The sequence below is a fragment of the Dryobates pubescens genome, chromosome 18 (genome assembly GCF_014839835.1).
Source record: "Dryobates pubescens isolate bDryPub1 chromosome 18, bDryPub1.pri, whole genome shotgun sequence".
Taxonomy (NCBI): Eukaryota; Metazoa; Chordata; class Aves; order Piciformes; family Picidae; genus Dryobates; species Dryobates pubescens.
Genome location: NC_071629.1, coordinates 14,399,508 through 14,420,219, shown reverse-complemented (window position 1 = coordinate 14,420,219; position 20,712 = coordinate 14,399,508). Strand labels below are relative to the sequence as shown.

The window sequence follows — 20,712 nt, the reverse complement described above, 5'->3', positions numbered from 1 at the left end:
TGTGCTCTGCCACACAACACCCACAGAAAACAACGGGGCAAATTCCCTCTGACATCCCACCTCCTCCGAGTGGGGCAGCAGAGGAGGCTCCTTCACTCTAGGTCAGCTACACTCCACTGTGATAATGTTTCACGGAGCCTGAAGGGGGCGGATCCAGACTGCAGCTTGCTGCAGCAGGGTGTGTCCAGGACAGCTCCCTGTGGTTAGTTCTGAATCTGAAACTGTTCAGCCCCAGTGGTTAATTCTGAAGTTAGAACAGATTACAGACATTCTGATAGCAGCATCTTCCACAAACTGGATCATCTGTTGTACTCAAGTTTCTCCGGGGTGAAAAATGAATAGGTAAGAAAGTAGCAGTGCAAGTGGGCAGTACAAGTGACTGCCATTTATTCACAACTGCAGCTTGGCTGTTCTCAGCCTCTGCTTCTTTAAATTGTGCCTGCACCTGCCCACACCTTCCATCAATCCCTGAGCAAATTTCTGATCTTGTACCAGTCAGTGGCAAGAGCTGTTCCTGCCACATTTACCAGAGGAGCTGCAGGGTTTGTACCCTCCCTACAAACAGTACCTTTGGCTCCTGTGTTAACTGCATCAACATCCAGCCCAGGGCTACTGCATAGCCACTGCTGAATTTTGGATTACCTTAAACAAAATATTTCTGGACAAGATGTAGAAATCTTGGTGAAATGATACCATGCAGAGATGCACCACCCCAGTATTCTGGTGAGTACCCTGCCCTTTGGTGGGCTCAGACTGCTCTCCCAGCTGCCCTGCTCCAGAGCCAGCATTACAGGTCTGCACACCACAGCCTTCAGCATGCTCTGCATGAGCACTGTGCAGTGTGCACCACTAAAGTCAAACCCTGCCCAGCCTTGCCTACCCACTTCTCTGCAGAGTGGCTGCTCTGAAGGTAATGCAGAAAGAAATACCTTTCCAAATAGGCTTTACACCGCTGCATTTCAAGCTGCTATGTCTCCTTTTCTATGGCAAGGGATGAAGCTTCACCAGCATCTGCACAGCAAAAACCGAAGTAGTTAGAGATAAGTACATATGGCTTTCCACTCAGAAATATTTTTCACTAAGCAGCAAAAACAGACAACCACTTGTCTGAGGGAACTGAACAGCAGGTTTTAAACTGAGGTGACTGTTACTGACTTCCTCTATTTCATAGCTCTGTCACAAGCTTTAAAGCCACAAAGACAAATAAAGATCTTTCCCTTTCAGTGGAATATTTCAGGCCTTTCTGGCCCAAAATTATATTGGTTTACTTCTGCTGTCTGAGAAGGAATCTGAAGTGCTCAGAGCACTTCATTTGCTGAGGTCTTACAAAAAACCAAACCAAACCAAAAACAAACAAAAACCCCCCCACAACACAAAAAAGCACCCCAAAACCAAAACCCACCAAAATCAAGCAGTGGTGAGAAAACAAGGAAGAGTAAAACATCATTTGTCCTTACAACACAGGCTCCTAAAGCCCTTCTGTTGGATGGGAGTGAGGGTACCAAAGCCTAATGAACCAGGAAACCATCTTCCCTGAATACTGTTGGGTTAATTCAGTATTCTCTGAATACTGTTGGGCAGAAATGCATGGTAATACATCTCGTGAACTCACAGCAAGTTTACTCCTAAACATTTTCACTTGCAAAGTAAACCCAACACTTTCCTATGAAGGCACAATTTCTGCCCAAATCTTGGAAAACTGAAAGCTATGGAGGCCAAACAGCACAGGAATTTCTACTTTAAACCTATGGAGAGTGGTAGAGGCAACTGGGCTTGTTCCAGCTGAAGAAGAGGAAGCTCCAGGTCAATCTACCAGCAGTCTACAACTTCATGGAGACTGTTTAAAATGGCAGCTGGCCTGAAAGCAGCTCATACCTCAGATTGAATGGGAACAGCAAGCTGCTGATACCAGGCAACAGCTGTTTGCTCTGTAAAGTTGTACTATTACAGTAACTAACACCCAAGAAGTGCTATGCATAAATCTATCTTCAAACCTGCCTGAGAGACAGGAAGGTTATAGAATCATAGAACTGTTGAAGTTGAAAGAGACCTTTGAGATGATCAAGTCCAAACATTAGTCTAGAGCTCACAATCCCACCACTACTGCTAAGCTAACTACCACTAAACCACGTCCCTAAAATCAGGCTGTATTTGTCCCCACTTGCAAAACATCATTAATGGAAACACACTGCCCTATGAAAAAAATAATCTATGGCAGCTATAGGAATGAGATCAAGCTCCCCAGTTCACACTGCTACAGTTGTTCCTGTGCCTGCCCAACCCAGGATTTCAAATGTGTTGCTCTGTAGCCACCTTACAGTCATCTCACACTGGACAGTTTTAAGATGTAGAGCTCATTGTAAGAGATGACACAAGAGCAGCATTAAGCACTGTCAAAAATCATTCAGCCACAGAACCTTCTTTAATTCCCTCCAAATGAATTTTCTCTGCAAAAGAAAAACAAAGAGCAAACACCTTCCCCTTACCACTCAGCAACAGACACAATGAGTACATTTGCCTGGGCTTCCTATTCCCTTGCTCTGGATGAAAAGAAGCCCTGTTATTTCCATTCTCAGGTTATTTTCATAGTTAGTAGCACAGACATCCATTTTACCATGCCAAATCTAATCCACTTACTGAGATGGGAAGTTCCAGAGAACAGCCCTTTATTCTGCATCCCTTCAGGAAAGCACAATCTGAATGTCCAAGGGAATGGATTAAAAGAATACATCAGTCCTGCTGGCTCTGGGCCATTAGTCTCACTGAAATTTCACTACCAACAGAATGTCTTTTTTCATCTAACTGATTCAGCAGCTGCAGGTCTGATCCACATGCAGACCCAGACTGGTTTGGCTGAATATATTTACCAACTAATTTAGTCCAACTGATACAGATTCCTGCACAGCTACCCTCCACCATTGCCAAACTGATTATAAGGCAGTCGCTGATGCACTACTTGTACTTAACCTTTTCCTCTCAGACACAGTGTAACCATTTATATCACCCTTTATGTACCTATATATATCTATGCATATCTGTCATTACTTATAAAATGACTAGAATAGAATTAACCAGGTTGGAAGAGACCTTTGAGATCACTGAGTCCAACCTATCATCCAACACTATCTAATCAACTAAGCCATGGCACCAAGCACCCCATCCAGTCTCTTGCTACACACCTCCAGTGATGGTGACTTCACCACCTCCCCAGGCAGCCCATTCCAATGGCAAATCAATCTTTCGATGAAGAGCTTCTTCCTAACATCCAGCCTAACCCTCCCCTGGCACAGCTTAAGACTGTGTCCTCTTGTTCTGGTGCTGGTTGCCTGGGAGAAGAGACCAACCCCCTTCTGGCTACAACCTCCCTTCAGGGAGTTGTAGACAGTAATAAGGTCTCCCCTGAGTCTCCTCTTCTCCAGGCTAAGCAACCCCAGCTCCCTCAGCCTCTCCTCACAGGGCTGTGTTCCAAACCCCTCCCCAGCTTTGTTGCCCTTCTCGGGACACCTTCCAGCAAGTCAACATCTTTCCTAAACTGAGGGGCCCAGAACTGGACACAGGACTCAAGGTGTGGCCTAACCAGTACTGAGAACAGGGGCACAATGACTTCCCTGCTCCTGCTGGCCATGCTATTCCTGATACAGGCCAGGATGCCATTGGCCTTCTTAGCCACCTGGGCACACCGCTGGCTCATGTTCAGCCTACTATCGACCAGTACCCCCAGGTCCCTTTCTGCCTGGCCACTCTCCAGCCACTCTGACCCCAGCCTGTAGCTCTGCATGGGGTTGTTGTGGCCAATGTGCAGAACCCGGCACTTGGATGTGTTAAATCTCATGCCCTTGGACTCTGCCCATCTGTCCAGCCTGGCAAGATCCCTCTGCAGAGCTCTCCTACCCTCAAACAGATCAACTCCTGCCCCCAGCTTGGTGTCATCTGCAAACTTACTGATGATGGACTCAATCCCCTCATCCAGATCATCAATAAAGATATTAAAGAGCATGGGGCCCAGCACTGATCCGTGAGGGACACCACCAGTGCCTGGCTGCCAGCTGGATGTGGCACCATTCACCACCACTCTCTGGGCTCAGCCCTCCGCAGAGTGCTGCTGTCCAAGCCATGAGCTGACAGCTTGGCCAGGAGTTTGCTGTGGGGGAGATGCAGACCTGGCCAATACCCAGCTGCACTGTCCAAGCAATCTCTGCTCATTTCTGACATCTGAAGAGCTTTTTCACTTTTTCCAGGGACAGAAATTCAATCCCTGCAGTCACCACAGATGACTTCTCCACTCAAAGGACTGCTAAGCCATATTAGCTGATATTTGAGGACATGAAGCTACTTTAATTAGGCTCCTACTGATTGAATTTAAATTCAGATCACAAGCCTTCAGACACCTGAATCTTCATCACAAGAAGAGAGATATCAGCATCCACCTGTTGCTCTAGATAGGCTGCTTTCTGCTGGAAAAGTGTCACTTCATACAGGTGACAAATGTTTAAAGGTGAGAACAATTTGGGAGAGATTTGATTCACACTGAATTTAAATGAAACAACTGAACTAATAAATCCATCAAAGAGATGAGATATTGCTCCAAGTGGCTGCCCTGTCCTAGGCTGCACAAGACAGAGAGTGCAGGCATTCACAGCACTGACACAGCCATGGCCAACATGTCAGATACATTCTAGAAGAGTTCTTTCAAAACCCTTCTAAACTGTCATCATGGGATTGGGGGTAGCTCTCTGGCTAGACAGATTAAACAGCTGCCTGTGAATAAGGGAGGAGCATTGATAAACCAACAAACAAACAAAAAAATCAAGTTATTAACTTGCAGCAAGTGTTTTCAGTCCCTAGCTAAGAAATGACACAAAAAGGTGCCCTACAAAAGCCTTAGCAAGGCCAGGATTAGGGGGGGGAAAGTAAATCCAGCCAGAAAGGGCACACTTGAACATCCATATCACAGAAAGAAAGGACAACCCTGGGTAGAAGGTGATTGAGGAGATGGTCTGTCCACCCCTGGGACCTTGACAAAGGTACTTCATCTCCTTGCTTTCAGCTGGGCTTGTCCTCTCCTCAGTCCCCTTAAGTGTTCATCTCCACCAGCAGCCACATGTGAGCTGATTTTTGCAGCTGTGGTGGTTCAAAATGCTCAGCTTGATGCAGACACAGCATAGCTGGAGTGGAAGCAAACACTGAACTAATGCAGCTGGGCACAGTAACTTTACAGAGAAACATTTCATCAAGCTCCTCATTTTTTTCAAATGTCATTTATTTTATAAGCACTATAAATTGTGAGACTTTGTATGAACTCCAGATTCTGGGGTCTGATCTGGGCAAAAGTCCTCTCACTGTCACATGTTTTCATACTTAAGAATTTATTTTTTTTTATTGACAGGATTTATGCTTTGTGAAAGTTGGAAGAAGTCCTGATTCCTTGGTACAGGAGTTATTTCCAGCATCACAGACAATACACAGACGTGCCAGATTTTGTTATTCTTAAGGTCAATTTGTGTTACCTTTTAACTGCCAAAATGTATTGAACAAAGCAGGAGGAAAAGGCCGTTTCTAACACACCAGTGCAAACTAACTCAAGTAGTTAATCTGAAGAAAAGCTGAAATAAGCCTCTTCAGGCCTTGCAACTAAATCCTGAAAAGTCTATTTTCCTAGCAGTGTGTGGCGCTCTCTGTGTTTTTGCTCGATCTGCTAATTAAAGTAACCTGAGAATTAATTAACACTTTCACCGTTCCTTAAGGGGAGAAGAGTGAGATGATCACACTTTTAAAAAGAACCTGTGGATGGTGTCCTTGATCTACAGGAAAAAAGTATCAGCCCCTATTTAACTTACTGACAAGATTTCTGAGCCCTCAAACACCGTGACTGGGGTCTCTGAGATGAACCCTGAGATTCTGATACATGCTGTATTCTCCTGAGAGCAAAGCTTGGAGGTAAATATGCAAGGAGATAAAAAGAAATAAAATAATCAAATTTGCAGTTCATTTACTTGCAAGTAGAAAGCTTCTAAGGTAAAGAGTTGACTCCAAAGTAGGGTTCTTTTTTCAGTCTGATTTCATTAGTCAAATCTGAGCTGCCCAAGACCTAGCCAAGACAATTTCTTATGTGATTAGCTCTTGTAACCCATCCCTTAGCCATTGCAGGTCAGAGCACAACTAATTTCCTTAACACCACCTTACCATGAGGCTCTTCATCTATTCCATCATCTTCCCACTGCTCTTCACTAGCTAGGAGAGGATTCTGAGCTTCACACAAAGATCTCATTGGGAAGAAGTGTCCATCACCCTGGCTACATGGAAAAAGGCAGAGAGAGACACTGTAAAAGCAGCAAGTGACTTTAAAGAGGGACAATTTCTACACATTTTAGCTGCTAAGTTTTCTGTTGCTGGTATTTCCAGTATTCACTAAAAATTATTTTTAAGTTTGGAAAAATACTGTGGGGTTTTTTTTGTGGCAGCTCAGACACCAAATTTTACTAGCAAGTAGTTTTGGTCCTCAGTTCAATCCTATAGCCTGGGATTAAGAAATTTTTAGCAGAATTTATACGTGCCTAACTGCACCAAGTAATTAGGACACAGAAAAAAGAAAACCAAGCAATCCCAAGAACAAACCAACCAACAAAACAACACCTTCCCCCCACCAAAAAATACAATATATTAACTTCTGGACACCTGGAAGTGAGCAGGGAACTAAGGAAAATATTATGAAGAAGGAGCAATTTATCCCACAGGTATAAATTTTACCCATTTATGCCATTTGTTCTTCAGGGCAGAAATTCTCCTGTGTTTGAATGACAGCCAGCAGGAACTGGCTCCAATCTCAGATGTTACTGGAAGGCAAATCAAACAGCCACTTTCCTGTGACCTAACCCTGTACAGGAAATGGAGAAAACTCTCCCAAGTCTGTTGCTAAACCATGTCCCTTGGCATCACATCTCTGCCTCTTTTAAACACCTCTAGGGCTGATGATTCAACCACCCCCCTGGGGAACCTGTTCCAGTGTTTGAGAACCCTTTCAGGGAAGACGTTTCTTCTAATATCCAACCTAAACCTCCCCCGGTGCATTTTCTCTTGCCCTGTCACTTGTTACTATGGAGAACTGATGAACAGCAGTAGCCAGCCAAGCCACACCACAAGGGGTGAAACACATGAGGCTGTAGCAGACAAGCAGAAGTCAGTCCTTTCAGATAATTGTATTTGCTTTTAGCGCTGACTTGATTATTACTTACCTGGAGGCAATAGGTAGTAACCAGAGCTTTTTTTCTTCTCCAAACACTTGCTGAAGATTCTTTACAAAGCCAAGATTGAATCCATTTTTATCTGGGCCATTCTGAAACACTGGAGCTGAGAAAGCCTCTACACAATTTCAGTGAAAAAAAGTGAAAATCAATGCCAAACACTCTGAAAGAGGGCTGTGTACGCTGCAGCGATCTGCAGACAGCGTGGTTAACAGGTTATGAACCGCCTTCACAATCATTCAAAGTTTGAAAACCATAGATTTTCATTCTGCAAGACTCTAAAAGACTTTGAAACTGAAGGTGGGAACTTGGTCTTGCCACTGAACATAATGGAACAGTCCAAGTGAACTACAAATGGCTTCATTAATCTAGAGAACAGAGTTAAAAGATCTTTGCCTGAAACTTGTTGAAATTCTAAGTTAAGAAATCTGCAGAATTAGCAGGTTGGTCTTCAATGCGTATTTCAGAAGTGGCACTGGAGGTTTAAATTGCCTCATTCATTAATGAGATAATGAACAAGCATTAGGAACAAACATGCAAATAGACCCTCTGTTATGGTGAGACATAAAATTAAGAAGAGAAAGGGGAGGAGAACCTGGAGTGCACTAGAGACCATCTGATCTACCTTGTAAGCTGCTGCAGAGGTCTGGTCTTTTGGAATACATGAGCTTCAGTGCTTCATGAAATGAGCTTTGAAGTTAAAAGCTATACAGTCAGAATATTTGCTCAAACTCTTGAGTGTTTTGTTACAAAACATTATCCAAAAACCTTTAAAAATTGAACAACCTTTATCTAAGGAAAGACAGAGAAACAACTTGGAAGAATCACACTGTTGCAGACCTTCATTTAATTTGGTTTAAAGTCACAACTTCTTTGCCTTTCTCAAGGGACACTGCTTATCCCACCCTTACTGCCTGTTTTAGGGTTCATGCCAGCATGAACACACAGTACCATTACTCCTTTCACAGCAAATATAGTTATACATATGCCTTACATTGTTAAAATTGGACTTTTACACTGAAAGGCTCTCATTTCCCTAACAGAGCTTTTGTCCCACAAGATAACAAACAGAGCTAATTTGAAGCGACAAATTTCTGCAGCTTTGTGTAAAGACCTTAAATCTTCCTCCCCTCACAAGCCAGCAGGAATGTATACAAGAAGAGCACATACACATTTTTCTTTCTTTCTCTCCTCTTGTTTTGCTTAGAGAAGCAAGACACAAGAGCCTTACCTAAAGTAGATCTGTTTCTGCTGACGAGCCAGCAATGGTAGCCAAACAGAAACATCAGGCTTACAAAGAACATGACCGCCACAAAGAGAAGGAAAAGGACATGAAACTTGGACCGTCCATTTGTCAGTTCACCCTGGAAAGAAAAGCAACAGAACAAGTAATAGAACAAATCAACACAGAGAGGAAAGAGATGCTCTGAAACTCCTATCTGGAGTTCTCAAACTTGCAGAGACAAGTAATGACCAGGTCCATTTCCCTCCTGTACCCAAGGCAGAAATAATGGGGGGTTGCTACTAACTTGCTGTGTGTAACAGAGCCAGGACAGATACAGCTCCCACCTGGGCACAGGAAACATGCTTGATGCCCACTGGTAAATAGACAGGCACAAGCTCTTGAAGCCTTGTTTGTGTTCTGCTGAGTTTCCTATCCATAGGGTAAAATTCTGCACCCCTTGCAGTACAAGATCTGCCAAGAAAACCTGGTCTCCATAGCTATGGCAATTGGGGAACTGAGCAGAGATGGTTTGTACAGTTGAACAGCCAAGCAGAACCCTACAAACAGAAAAGATACGGATTTCCTTGTATAGTAGGAGAGTCAAGAGCCAGAGAGCCTTCTAAGTGTGATCTGCAGAGAGACTGTGGGGACCTCCAGATGAAAATAATTATTTCTCAGCCTTTGCTTATCCCATACATGCAGCCACAGAGCTCAGGTCTCTGGACCAAAGGCCAGTCTCTTACTGGAACTGTCAGCTGGCATTGCTTGCACCTGAATGACAATCGATGGCTAAGTAAGAAGCAGGCTTGATTCCAGTTGAATATAAACTGAGACAGGAGTCACTTGGGGCTAGAAAATGAACATGGGGTGTTGATACTGTTGAGCAAGGACATAGAGATCAATGTCAGGACGTTCTGCTCTGATACCAAAGACACTGAGCTACACACATGCAAACACAACAACTGGAGGAGGATGTAACTTTCTTTCCCATAAGCTAACTCTACTGTTTGAAATTCCTGACATCTATTGGCTTTTGCCTTGGTGTACTTCAGACATATATCAAGAACAGGCACAGAAATCAGCTTACAGAAGAAATCTGACCCTCCCCTGGCTGAAAGCAAAAAGTACCATGAGTGACTAAACCCCCACAGACTCCCAGGATAGGAAACAGCAACCAGATTACTCAACTTACTGTCCAGTACTTAATGAAATACTTGAAGACTGTTGCAGCAATATACAAGCAATACAATAAAGAATAGGCTAAGAACAGCAGAAAGAATTTGTAGTTAGAAAATCCAATGCAGTTGTTCACCCTGGAGAACAAAAGCAAAGTTGAAGTCAGGAGATGCACCACACACAGGTGTAACACAAAGAGCACAATAATTATTTGGGGGCTTTCTGAAGCCTCTTGGCTTTACAAGCACGATTTTATCAATGAAGAGCTCCCCATAGTGGTCAAAACGAACCGCAGCTGAAGTCTCTGCTTTTCACTTGGCTTCTGGATAACTCAAAGGACAGCTGATCTTTTGGGAATCTGTTCTGATGTTGGTACCACTGGTGGCCATCACAGGGGCAGGCTGCCACTCATGGCTGTCCCTTGTCTGCACAACCAGATCTGGGCTTTCTGGGTTACTTTGTTCGTTTGCAAATCTCAGGGGCCAGACTCAGCACTGCTTGGTTGGTTCTGCACAAAGCCAATGACCCCAAATTTGATTAGAATTCTCCATGCCCAGGACAGCCCTAAAAAGCAGCAAGGGAATGTAGAAACAGAGCAGGTTTTTTTTGTCAAACTCAGGTTGGCTAAACCCTCTGTACTTTGGGATTACCAGGGAGGTTCAGGTGGGGAAATGTTTGTGTGGCTTCTGATTCCTGCCATCTTCCTTTTCTCTGAAAAGAGCAGGAGTTTAAGATATGTAGTGGCAGCAAATGAAGTGTGAGGCTTAATTACTCCATGCATCACTCTCCACAACCCCTCTCTGAGCATGCAGAGGTGACAGGCACCACTTCAGAAACAATCTACATGCAGATATAATTACAGAAAGCAACCTCCAACTGCACCCTGAAACAGTTCTACACCCAAAATTAAAGGCCCTTTAAAATGTGAGCAACAGTCAGAGAGTGAACTAGCAACTGAGGGTTAAATTCCATAGCCAGAACATCATTTGTACACATAGCTTGTGGAACAAAAAGGAAGGATCTGCCTTACCAAATACCCAACATTTCAGGCCATTTCAAGGTGTCATTATTTAATGTTTCCTACATAAGGAGGTGCATGGTATAACACGACAGGGGTGTGAGGGGAAATGCACTTAAATAGCTTCTTTTCAGAGAGCTACAAACCAGTCTCTAGGACATACCATGGACAGTGGTGATCCATTTTTAGCACACATCTGCAAAAGGACAAAAAGGAAAGCAGATCAGTGAATGGTTAACCAGCCAGGTCTCAATGGGTGCACAATTCCTAGCTACTTCAGGCTGAAACAAGTGCAGATGTGGGATTGCAAACATCTCAGTGTCACAAACAGCAGAAGTGCAGAAGCTGATGCTGTCACACATGACCATATGCTGTGACTGCAGCTGGAACAGAGGCACTTGGGTACCTTTGTGTATGAAAAGACATAGGAAGGAAGAGCCCCTTCACATTAACTTAGTGGTGACCATTTTCACTTCAGTGAAAACCAACCCAGTAACTCACATGGCACAAACGGAGCAGTGGTGGCAACGATCAGGTTTTATTAGCTGGCATCTATCACAGAATCGAATCCCTGAAATTAGAGACACATGAATACCAAACAACAGAAAAGTGTTCTTTTTCTCACATGTTAGTTAATATTCTGCTCATTTCCTAGCTATTCATATTCTTTCCTCTATCACTTCAAAAGATGAGAGTGTTTGCAGCTGATTTTTGCTGCCAGGTCATAATCAGATAAGCAATGCTCATCATCCTCCTGGAGACTTGCAGATGTGAGGAATAATCCTCAGTGCAGAGCACACAACAGCTTAAAAGTGGTAAAATTATACACTTCCCTCTGGCTTCCACATGTGCTCAGACTGTACACAGACCCCCTTTTGATAACTGCCTCTATAGCAGTTCTTCACTTCAGAACTCTTTGTCCCGTCTGGCAGGAATAAGCAGGTCAGAACCTCTAATCTGAGCAGGGATTTCTTCCCAGCTTTGAGAGGAGTGCAGTACTCAGTTAATCACAGAGCAAGGTTCAGAAATCTGGTCACAGAATTAGGTTCTGCATCTCAGACTGGACTCCATTTGCAGTAAAACTGACTACAGATTTTTCATTTTATGACTGTTACTAAATGCAGACAACATAAGTAGGCTTTTGAACTGTAAATAGCCTGTAAAGGGTAACATACTGCTTCTCAAAAGCAGCACCTGGCACTCCACTGAAGATGAACAGAAGTGTTCATAAGCGGTTTATTTTTTGTTGTTTTCCCAAACCTAAGACCTGGCAGAAAAGGCATTAAAAGCAGAGTCATATAATTATTTGAGTTGCAGATTTGAGATGTGGCCTCACCAGAGCCAAGCACAGGGACATAATCACTTCCCTGGTCCTGTTGGCCACCCTATTCCCGATCCCAACCAGGATGCTGGTGGCCTTCTTGTCCAGCTGGGCACACACTGACTCACACTCAGACAGCTGTCAACCAGCACCTCCAGGTCTTTTTGTGCTGGGCATTTTCCAGCCACTCTGCCCCCACCCTGGAGCATTCATGGGGTTGTTGTGACCCAAGTGCAGAACCTGGCACTTGGCTTTGTCACTCAGTGCATGCAGTGGCATTAGGAACTGGGCAGCACTGTCTGGGCTGCCAGCACGTGCTCAATGAGCTTTAGAGAAGCTGCTCAGCTGACCTCCACTCCCGGTTCTGGTGTACACCGGCAGCTTCCTTGCAATCTCAGCGAGAATTTGCCTCTGCACCTCTGGCCTTTCTTCATTTTCATAGCGCTCCTGGTCAGCATAGGAGATGTGGTACTAGAAGCAGAAGTCATGTGAGGGTAGCATGAGGGTAGCAAAGATCATATTTCAAGTACAGGCAAGTTTGGAAATGTTTTTTCTTCCCACTTCTGCTAATGAGAGCAATCTAATGTGAAAATGTGCTTGTCAAGACAGAGAGATCAAGTGCTGGAGAGCCAGAATTCTGATATGTCAGGAAGAAATGATAAAGTGAAATTAAGATCACAAACCAACAGAACTAAATTGCTACTACTGCTGTCCTAGATTACCCTTTTTCACTAAAAATTACTAACCACAAAAGAGCACTTAAAGCCCTTCCCTTGTGAGCAAGAACCTGTTCCCAGACACAGTTTCATACTTCTAAAACGGGGATTAGTTGTTATTTATAAATCTGCATTCTGTAATTAGGATCAGATTATGGCCATGTACATCTGGAGTGCCACACAAACATCATCCTCATTCTGCTGCTTCAAACACCATGTTTTATTAGTGTTTCATAAAGAGGTAAAACAAAATGCAACATGAAACAGTAAATGTTTAGCAGAAAAAGAACTGAAACAAATGTCTGCTTCTAACTGTCCTGTGCTCAAGCATTAAGACATACTCCTGACATTACTTTCATGAATTACATTTTAATTACTTATTTTTGTCACAGTGAACCCCAGTTTCTCTTTACCAGGATATACTACATTTTTCTTCCATGGTGCTGCTGATCAGGGAGTACAAAGACTGGAGCTACTGATACACCCAGCACCAAATCCAAAGCCACACACTGTGCCCATGGTCACAGTCCTCACTGTGACATGTGACATCAGAATCTCATCAGGTGTGAAGGAAAAATATTTTTTTATCCCTCCCTGTCACAAGAAAGAGTCTGACAAGTGAAGTAAACTTCACCACTACAAAGAGCCCTGTTGGAGCCAACAAAGGGCTCCCGGCAGAGCAGGCAATGCTGGGTGTTGGTGAAACAGTGAATGTTCACACATGCACCACAACAGTCTGGCTCACAAGCCCAATAAACCCCACCATCACCAATGCACCTGTTCCACCTGCGCTGTACCATCTTCCATGAGGAGTGAAAACCAAAATGGAGGGTCCTTACTCAGGAGACTCCAGCAAGGCTACGTTACAGAAGGCCCTCAGGATTTGGTTTGAAACTAGTTAAATGCTTAGAGATCAATGATCCCACTACAAATATGGAAGTTAATAACCATCAGTCCTGTTATTTTCAACACAAACAATCCTATCAGATCCCGGAACACTTGAAAAGGCAGCCTTAAAGGTTACCACCACCTCTAATTTAAAGCATTCAACCACTTAAACTTTTTGGGGAGTTAAAGAATTCCCCGAATGGTAAATTATTCCAATTTTAGGGACAACTCTGAGTCACCTTCCATCTGGTTAGGAAATCACATTAGATGTGCAGATGAACTAAATTGAAGGATTTTTTTAGTTCTCATCAGCATTCCTGCTTTTGTTCTGCAATGAATGAGAAGTGCTTGAACTCTTACCTTTTTGCCTGGCTGCACTGGGAGAGTGAAAATGGACTTCCAATATGTCCACACAAAGAGTACAAACAGAATATGGAATATTACAAGATAGGCCACTGAAAAAAAAAAGGGAACAAAAGCAGAGCAATGACTTGTTAAGCAAAAGTTTCACAATGGGCATAATTTCAATCTTTCACAACAATGACCAAAAAAAATCAAGGAATAAAGCAAGCTTTACAGTACCAACCACTATTACAATATGGCCACACCTTATGGTGAAAGACTCAGTAGAATTTCAGCTTTTCAGAACTGCAGTTAGGGTTTACCTTCTCAAGCCTCCCCTCCTACCCCAAATCTGATTCCATGGGTGAGGAAGAACACAGCCATAAGAGACTTCACCCAGAGGGCAGGGGACACCCCTGTATCACTGTGAATGACAGGATTCCTGTCTCTTCCCCGTATCTCAGGCACAGACAAAGCAGAACTGGCTAGTGCTAAGCAGCAACAAGGCTGATACTGCAGCATTGCAGCACCTCCAGATTTTGGGTTCAGCAAGTACTAAATGCATGTAGAACCACAATGCTGATCATCAGTGTACTGTCCCCCAGTGCAAGGCTTTCTTCACCACTTGTGAGAGCTGAGGGAATTAACATGCTCTAGCAGAGCCTTGCATCACCACAAGAGTCACATCTCTTTGATTTGCCAGAGCTGATACAGTAACACAGATCAGGAAAATACCTCTCAAATTGAGCAAAAGAGGTCCTGTGGTTACTGAAAAAGAAATGTAATCCACTAGACACAGCATTATCACAGGAGATCCAGCCTGCGTCAAAGAAATCTTATTTCAAGACACAAACTTTATCTCAAAGCCTTCAGGCATGAGCAGGCACACTGAGATTCAGAAAGCCAAATGATACTGTCCCTCAGCTACACAAACCATCTACCATCTGATTGTTAGCTCTTTAACACTCCACTCACTAAGGCATCATCGAAGAGTTGCAAGACATTTTTATTTAACACACTATTTAGTAACAACAACTTCATATTCCCTGTTTTATTTAAGCTTCCAAGTCTAGCAAGCTAAGATTAAAGTAATTGCTACTAGTGGAAAGTTCTAAAATCCAAACAATTCCTAATTTCTCAAGCCCTATGAACCTGTAATTGTCACTTTGGGGTCCCCAGTTCAAGAGAGATAAGGAACCACTGAAGAGGGTCGTGAAGCATTTCTGTGAGGAGGAGAGGCTAAGAGACCCGGGGCTGTTGAGCCTGGAGAAGAGCAGCCTGAGAGGGGATCTGATCAGTGCTTTGAATATTTAAAAGGCAGGGTGCAAGAGGATGGGGCCAGACTCTTCTCAGTGGTGCCCAGAAGGTGGGGAATACTGAAGTAGCCACTAACCCCTTATTCTTAGAATGTCACTGCGGCCTCCAACAATGTCTCAGTAGAAACAGCCTCATGAACTGACCCTGCTGCACTGCCTGGCTTGCTCTGCAACCCCATGTACTGCGTCTGGGGCCTCGGAACAACATCTGTCAGTGTGGGCTACCATTGAATCTGAGAAGTGCTCAAGTCAGATAATGATGAGACGGAAACTTACTTGTGGTAGTAACTGAAAGTCAGTGTTACCACTCAATATATGGTTAGTGGTCAAGAGAACATAGTAAAAAAACCCAAAAAAGTATTGCAAAAGCCTCCCTACAAAAATCCTTAAAATTGCTTTCATTGGAAGACCAAAAGACAACAGTGAAAAAAACTAGATGGGCCAGATAACAGAACTAGTCTGTTCAGCTTGTCAAATCAGCTCTGAAAACATAAAACAGAAAGGGGGAAAGGGGGTGTGTGGGTGTTCACAGACAGAGATTTTTCTGAAAGGGTAAAAGGCATTGAAGCCTTTTCATCTACTTCTGCTCATACTTTGACTAAACAGGGCCATTTCCCCATACATCCTGAAGTTACAGCATGTCTAACCATGCACACTGGACTTCATTAATGGGCAGGTACAGGAAGCAGACACTAAAAGAGTTCAAAACAACAGATGGAAATTATTTTTGCTATTTTAACTAGAAGAGTTGTGAATCCCTTTAGACAAGGACAGAAACAGAGTGGTTTGGGTTGGAAAGGACCTTAAAGACCATCTAGTTCCAACCCCTCTGCCATGGGCAGGGACACCTCCCACTAGACCAGGTTGCTCAAGGCCCCATCCAGCCTGGCTTTGAACTCTTCCAGGCTTGGAGGCTCTACAACTTCTGTGGCAGCCTGTTCCAATGCCTCACCACCCTCACAGGGAAGATTTTCCTCCTAATGTCTAATCTAAATCCATCTTCTTCCAGTTTCAAGCCATTATCCCTCAGCCCGTTATCCCACGCCTTTCTTAAAAGCCCCTCTCCAGCTCTCCTGTAGCTCCCTTCAAACACTGGTAGGCAGCCCTAAGGTTTGTCTCCTCCAGGCTGAACAACCCCAACTCTCTCAGCCTGTCTTCTTCAAAGGAGAGCTGCTCCAGCCCTCTGATAATCTTCATGACCTCCTCTGGACCTGCTCTAACAATTCCACGTTTTTCTTGTGTTCGCACTCCAGAGCTGGACACAGTACTCTGGTGAGGTCTCAATGCCAAACAGCAAAGTGAATGTACATACCTTTTTCCACTGGGTTGCTCAGAGTCACTGAAAAATAAAAGAACACGTGTCTGCAAAGCAAATCAGATCCCCAGAAAACTTTGTGACACATAACATTTCTATTTGAAACACAGCCATTTGGGGAAACAAAATTCAAGTTCAACAGACAGAAAGGGAGCCCAGAGTCTAGCCAAACCCAAAGCATCCATAACAATTCCTCGTGCACTCATGCAAATGCTACCCTCAGCAGAATGTTCAGTATCTGTTACTTATGCTGTAGTTTCCCTTGTTGTAAAATGCATTTTGTATATTAGTACATCAGAACTAGGACAGAAAGAACCCACAGGTGACAGTGATGTGACAAGATTACCAGGGCTCCTCTAGCAACTGTCCAAGCAGCATCTCTACACATGGACTCATAAGCAGGTACTCAGAGCCTGCCTTGTGCTAGTCTCTAGGAGGTCCTGATCACAGTAAGCAAAGCCCCAGCACATCTCTGCAGCAGTATAAACAACAAATTGCCTCAGGTCTGGCCTAGTCAGCAACAAAGGATAGGCTGTAATGGCTCAATTATTTTCACTCTTCCTACTAGGAGAGATGTTACAACCCATCCTTCCTTTACCACAATCACTGGAACAGTCCATACTAACAGACCCACTTAGAGCAACCAGCAACAGGAACATTGCTCAATGTCTACTTCAAAGGCTTATTTGAAAATCCAGCCACTCTTTTAAAGTCATCCTCCAAGTTTAACAGAAAAGAAGGCATCTTTCTTTAACTGAAAAGGGAGCAGTTCTGCGACACCTTGCCAGAATACTGCTTGGAAGACAACCTGTGTTCATGGAATGGGAGCCCCTTGTATCGAGTCCATAGCCTTGAATCTCATGGTTGCAACTGGAATGTGCTGCTCCTCAGAGGAACGAAAGGAAACTAGTGGGCACAGATCATCTCCTAGAGGCACAGCAATCTTACATAAATAAGATGACTTCCTTCCAGCCTACAGCCAGTGCCTGGAAAGAGACTCTACTCCTCAAGACTCATTCCATCATCTTAATCGAGTAACAAACTTGGAGAATGCAAATCAGAGTAGGAACTGAAGGGCTTTTACTAAGGAAAGCAGCTTTTCTTAAAAACATTTTGATCTGCAAGCTCTAAGATACTCAACAATGTAAGTGGAAAAAAAAAAAAAGGAAAGAAAAAGAGACCAAAAAATTTGGTGTGTCTCTATGCACTCATTTTAGAGGAGTGAAAACTGCTGGGAAACATTTAGTTTTGTCTTTGGTTTGCTGCAAATCAAACTCTGAAGAGCACATCAGCTTTTCACAAAGCTGGTTCCCTCCTGAAGTACATGTTGCACTTGTGGCCTTTCTAAGGATTTTCATGCAAGATCAAATTCCTAAATAAATATAAAAACAAACCTAAAAGGTTTACTGCAGGACATTGGGCCATTGTTCTCACTGTGGCAGCAACCACCAATCAGACATAGAATCAGAGCCCTTCTCCAGTATGTCTTGTTGGCCATGCAATCACTGAGCGCTAAAAACCCAGTGAGATGTCTCCAGGACATCACCTCCACACTACTTTCAGTCCTCACCAGCCTCCACAATTAAAGATGAAAAATCAAGAATCCAAAAAGCACATCTATTATTTTCATGCTTGTAACAGCTAAAATGGCAACCCAAATAATGGCATGGAACCCCCCCACAAAAGAAACTGAGACATGAAGCTTTGCTGTGTTAGGCTATGTTCGAAACCTGGGAGAGAGGGAACATCCTGAGAGTTGGTTTTCAAGTAACTGCATATACCAACAGCTAATGTTCAAACTTTAAAATAATTAATTTAGTCATTTCAATTCCCATATAGATAACCTCCTCCACACACAAACAAAACACATGGGAGAGAAAGATGGGGAAAAAAACCAACACCCAGATGGGTGTGGGCAAAGGAGCGATTTTAAGCTGCAATTCTAAGCAGTGAGATGAGCTCCTGCAAGTTTAACCAGCATTTGCAGAACAGCACAGACCAAATCCAAACCCCACTTAAACCAGTAATGTCTTCTCTAATAGCTGCACTGACACTGGGAATGGACCAGTATGAAGTATCACTGAATCTGCACAGGGCTACACCAAAGCATATTGCAGGAAAACTCTCCACATTTTTTGACACGTGGTCTAATCGACAGCTACATGCACCTAGGAGACACCATTCCATGTGAATTCTTGAAAGAAACAGCCCACAATCTCAGAGCTGGCATAAAATGTTGTGAAGTATTTAAGGGTTTTGCCTGGCTGCCAATTCAAACAGATCAAAGAAGCTGCATTTGCATTTTGGTTCTCTTTGAGAAAAAAGAAAAAACAAAACAGCCAACCAAAAAAACCCAACCAAACAAAACCCCCCAAAAACCACCCTCCCCCCAACAAAGCACAGCAAACCAAACAACCCCCCTCCCCCCACCCCAAACCCAACAACCACCAAAACCCAGCACAAAACAAAAACCCAAACAACAAACCAGTAAGTCTTACTCTGCATAGCAACCCTAACAAAATCTGGTTTAATTTGCTGTGGAGTACCAGAAGGTAGCTCTTCACAGATACATCTGAAACTAAGAACTCTGGTTTACCCTGTCCTGAAGAAGAAGAGCCACAGACTCTTCCTCACAATGTCACAAGTCCAAGCTACCAGCTTTTCTCTCTGCCTTCACCAGATCTTACGTTCCTTTCTTCTAGTGACAGACTATTGTCCTAACACTAAACCCGAACACAACAAACAAGAAAGTCTGCAACTTACTACCCAGTTAAATTATTAAACTAACTACACAATTGTCAGGCAGTACCAAAAATTTCCTTTCTAAAGTGTAGTGCTTTCTGTGCTGCTTTAACAAGTTGACTCATGAGTGTGCTTTAATGTGACACTGGGGTTTTGTGGCTTTCAAAATCCTTTTCAGAAGATAAAAGTGTGACTGCAACTCAGGGCTTGCACTAATTTTGGTTACTGATTTAACCAGAAATCACATCTGAGCGTTACCACATGGCACCAGTATGGACTTTCACTGGGATATAGCGATTCCCATCTCCACAAACATCACTTCCCCAGCTGACAGGCAGGCATACAATGCACAGACTCATAACTGAGAACCCACATCACGGAGCCAAACCAGCTAGGACACCAATCCTATGGAGATAAAAAAGGCCAGCACATCGTAAAATTCCCACTAATTAACCCCATCATGGGCTTAGTTTCCAATGTGCTTCTTCACATCCACCTGGTCACTTTTGGGTGCGCCTGCTGCAGTGCCAGGCCTGGATAGAGCAGGAGGAAACATTTGCCAGCTGAAAGTCATGATCTGGGTGCGGCCTCGCCGGGCCAGGTACAGGCAGCACCTGAAGGAGCCCGCCCAGCCACAGCAAGACTGGCACCAACAGCTCTTCCTCCAGCACCCACAGAGGGGAAGGACAAGGAGAGTAAGAGCTGCCCCAGCCCACGCAGATGTGCAGGGGTGCACCGTGCCTGCCTGTCCCGCCCCGCCAGCCGGGACTCTGCCCTCGGGACCCTCACAGAACAACGCCGGGCACCGCTGTCCCCCAGGAACGGCTCCCGCGGGGAGTCTCGGCCCACAGCTCCCGAGGCAGCGCCGGTGCTGAGGCTAATACCCAGGCGGAACAGGGCCCCACTCCCCCTCCCCTCACGCCCCCCTCCCGCCACGCCGCTCCCAGCACTGTAGGAGCTCTCACCCAGACACAGCTCACAGACGTAGGCGTAGTAGGACCAGAGAACGACGAGAGTGATGATGAGGACGGGAAGCCAGGCGAACGCCCGCTGACAGCACCGCAGCCCCCGCGACAGAGCCATCTTTCACCTCAGCCCGGCCGCATCTGCCATCGTCTGCCTGAGGCTGGGCGGCGGCAGTCGGCGCTCGGCTGAGCGGCCTGTCGGGCAGCAGTGGGGCGGGGCTGAGAGGCGCGGGGCAGCACGGGCAGGGCGCCACCTGCCGGGGTGGCGGTGAAAGGCTGCGGGGCTGCTGCGGGGGTGCCCCGGGGCCAGTCCTGGCCTCGACCGCTCTAGAGAGGTCACAGGCCCATTCTGAAGCTCCAGTCTAACCCATGGCACGGCACAGCTGTGGAAAGCTGCTGCAGACCTTGGGTTAGGCACTTCTTCAGAGTGCCCCCTCTGTGGTCACA

The 20,712-nt window shown here is 44.6% G+C and overlaps 1 protein-coding gene across 1 annotated transcript; it reads right to left on the bottom strand.

Moving 5' to 3' along the window:
- Positions 1–506: 506 nt before the first annotated feature.
- Positions 507–20,425, bottom strand: ZDHHC15 (zinc finger DHHC-type palmitoyltransferase 15). The gene is made up of 11 exons (XM_054169462.1): positions 20,266–20,425; positions 16,556–16,582; positions 13,946–14,040; positions 12,332–12,452; positions 11,162–11,231; positions 10,824–10,856; positions 9,659–9,779; positions 8,473–8,605; positions 7,233–7,359; positions 6,184–6,293; positions 507–1,011 (listed from the first exon to the last, which is right to left on the bottom strand). The coding sequence occupies exons 1-11, from the start codon at positions 20,381–20,383 to the stop codon at positions 968–970; spliced, it is 999 nt and encodes a 332-aa protein (XP_054025437.1). The 5' UTR covers positions 20,384–20,425; the 3' UTR covers positions 507–967.
- Between the last annotated feature and the right edge of the window lie 287 nt (positions 20,426–20,712).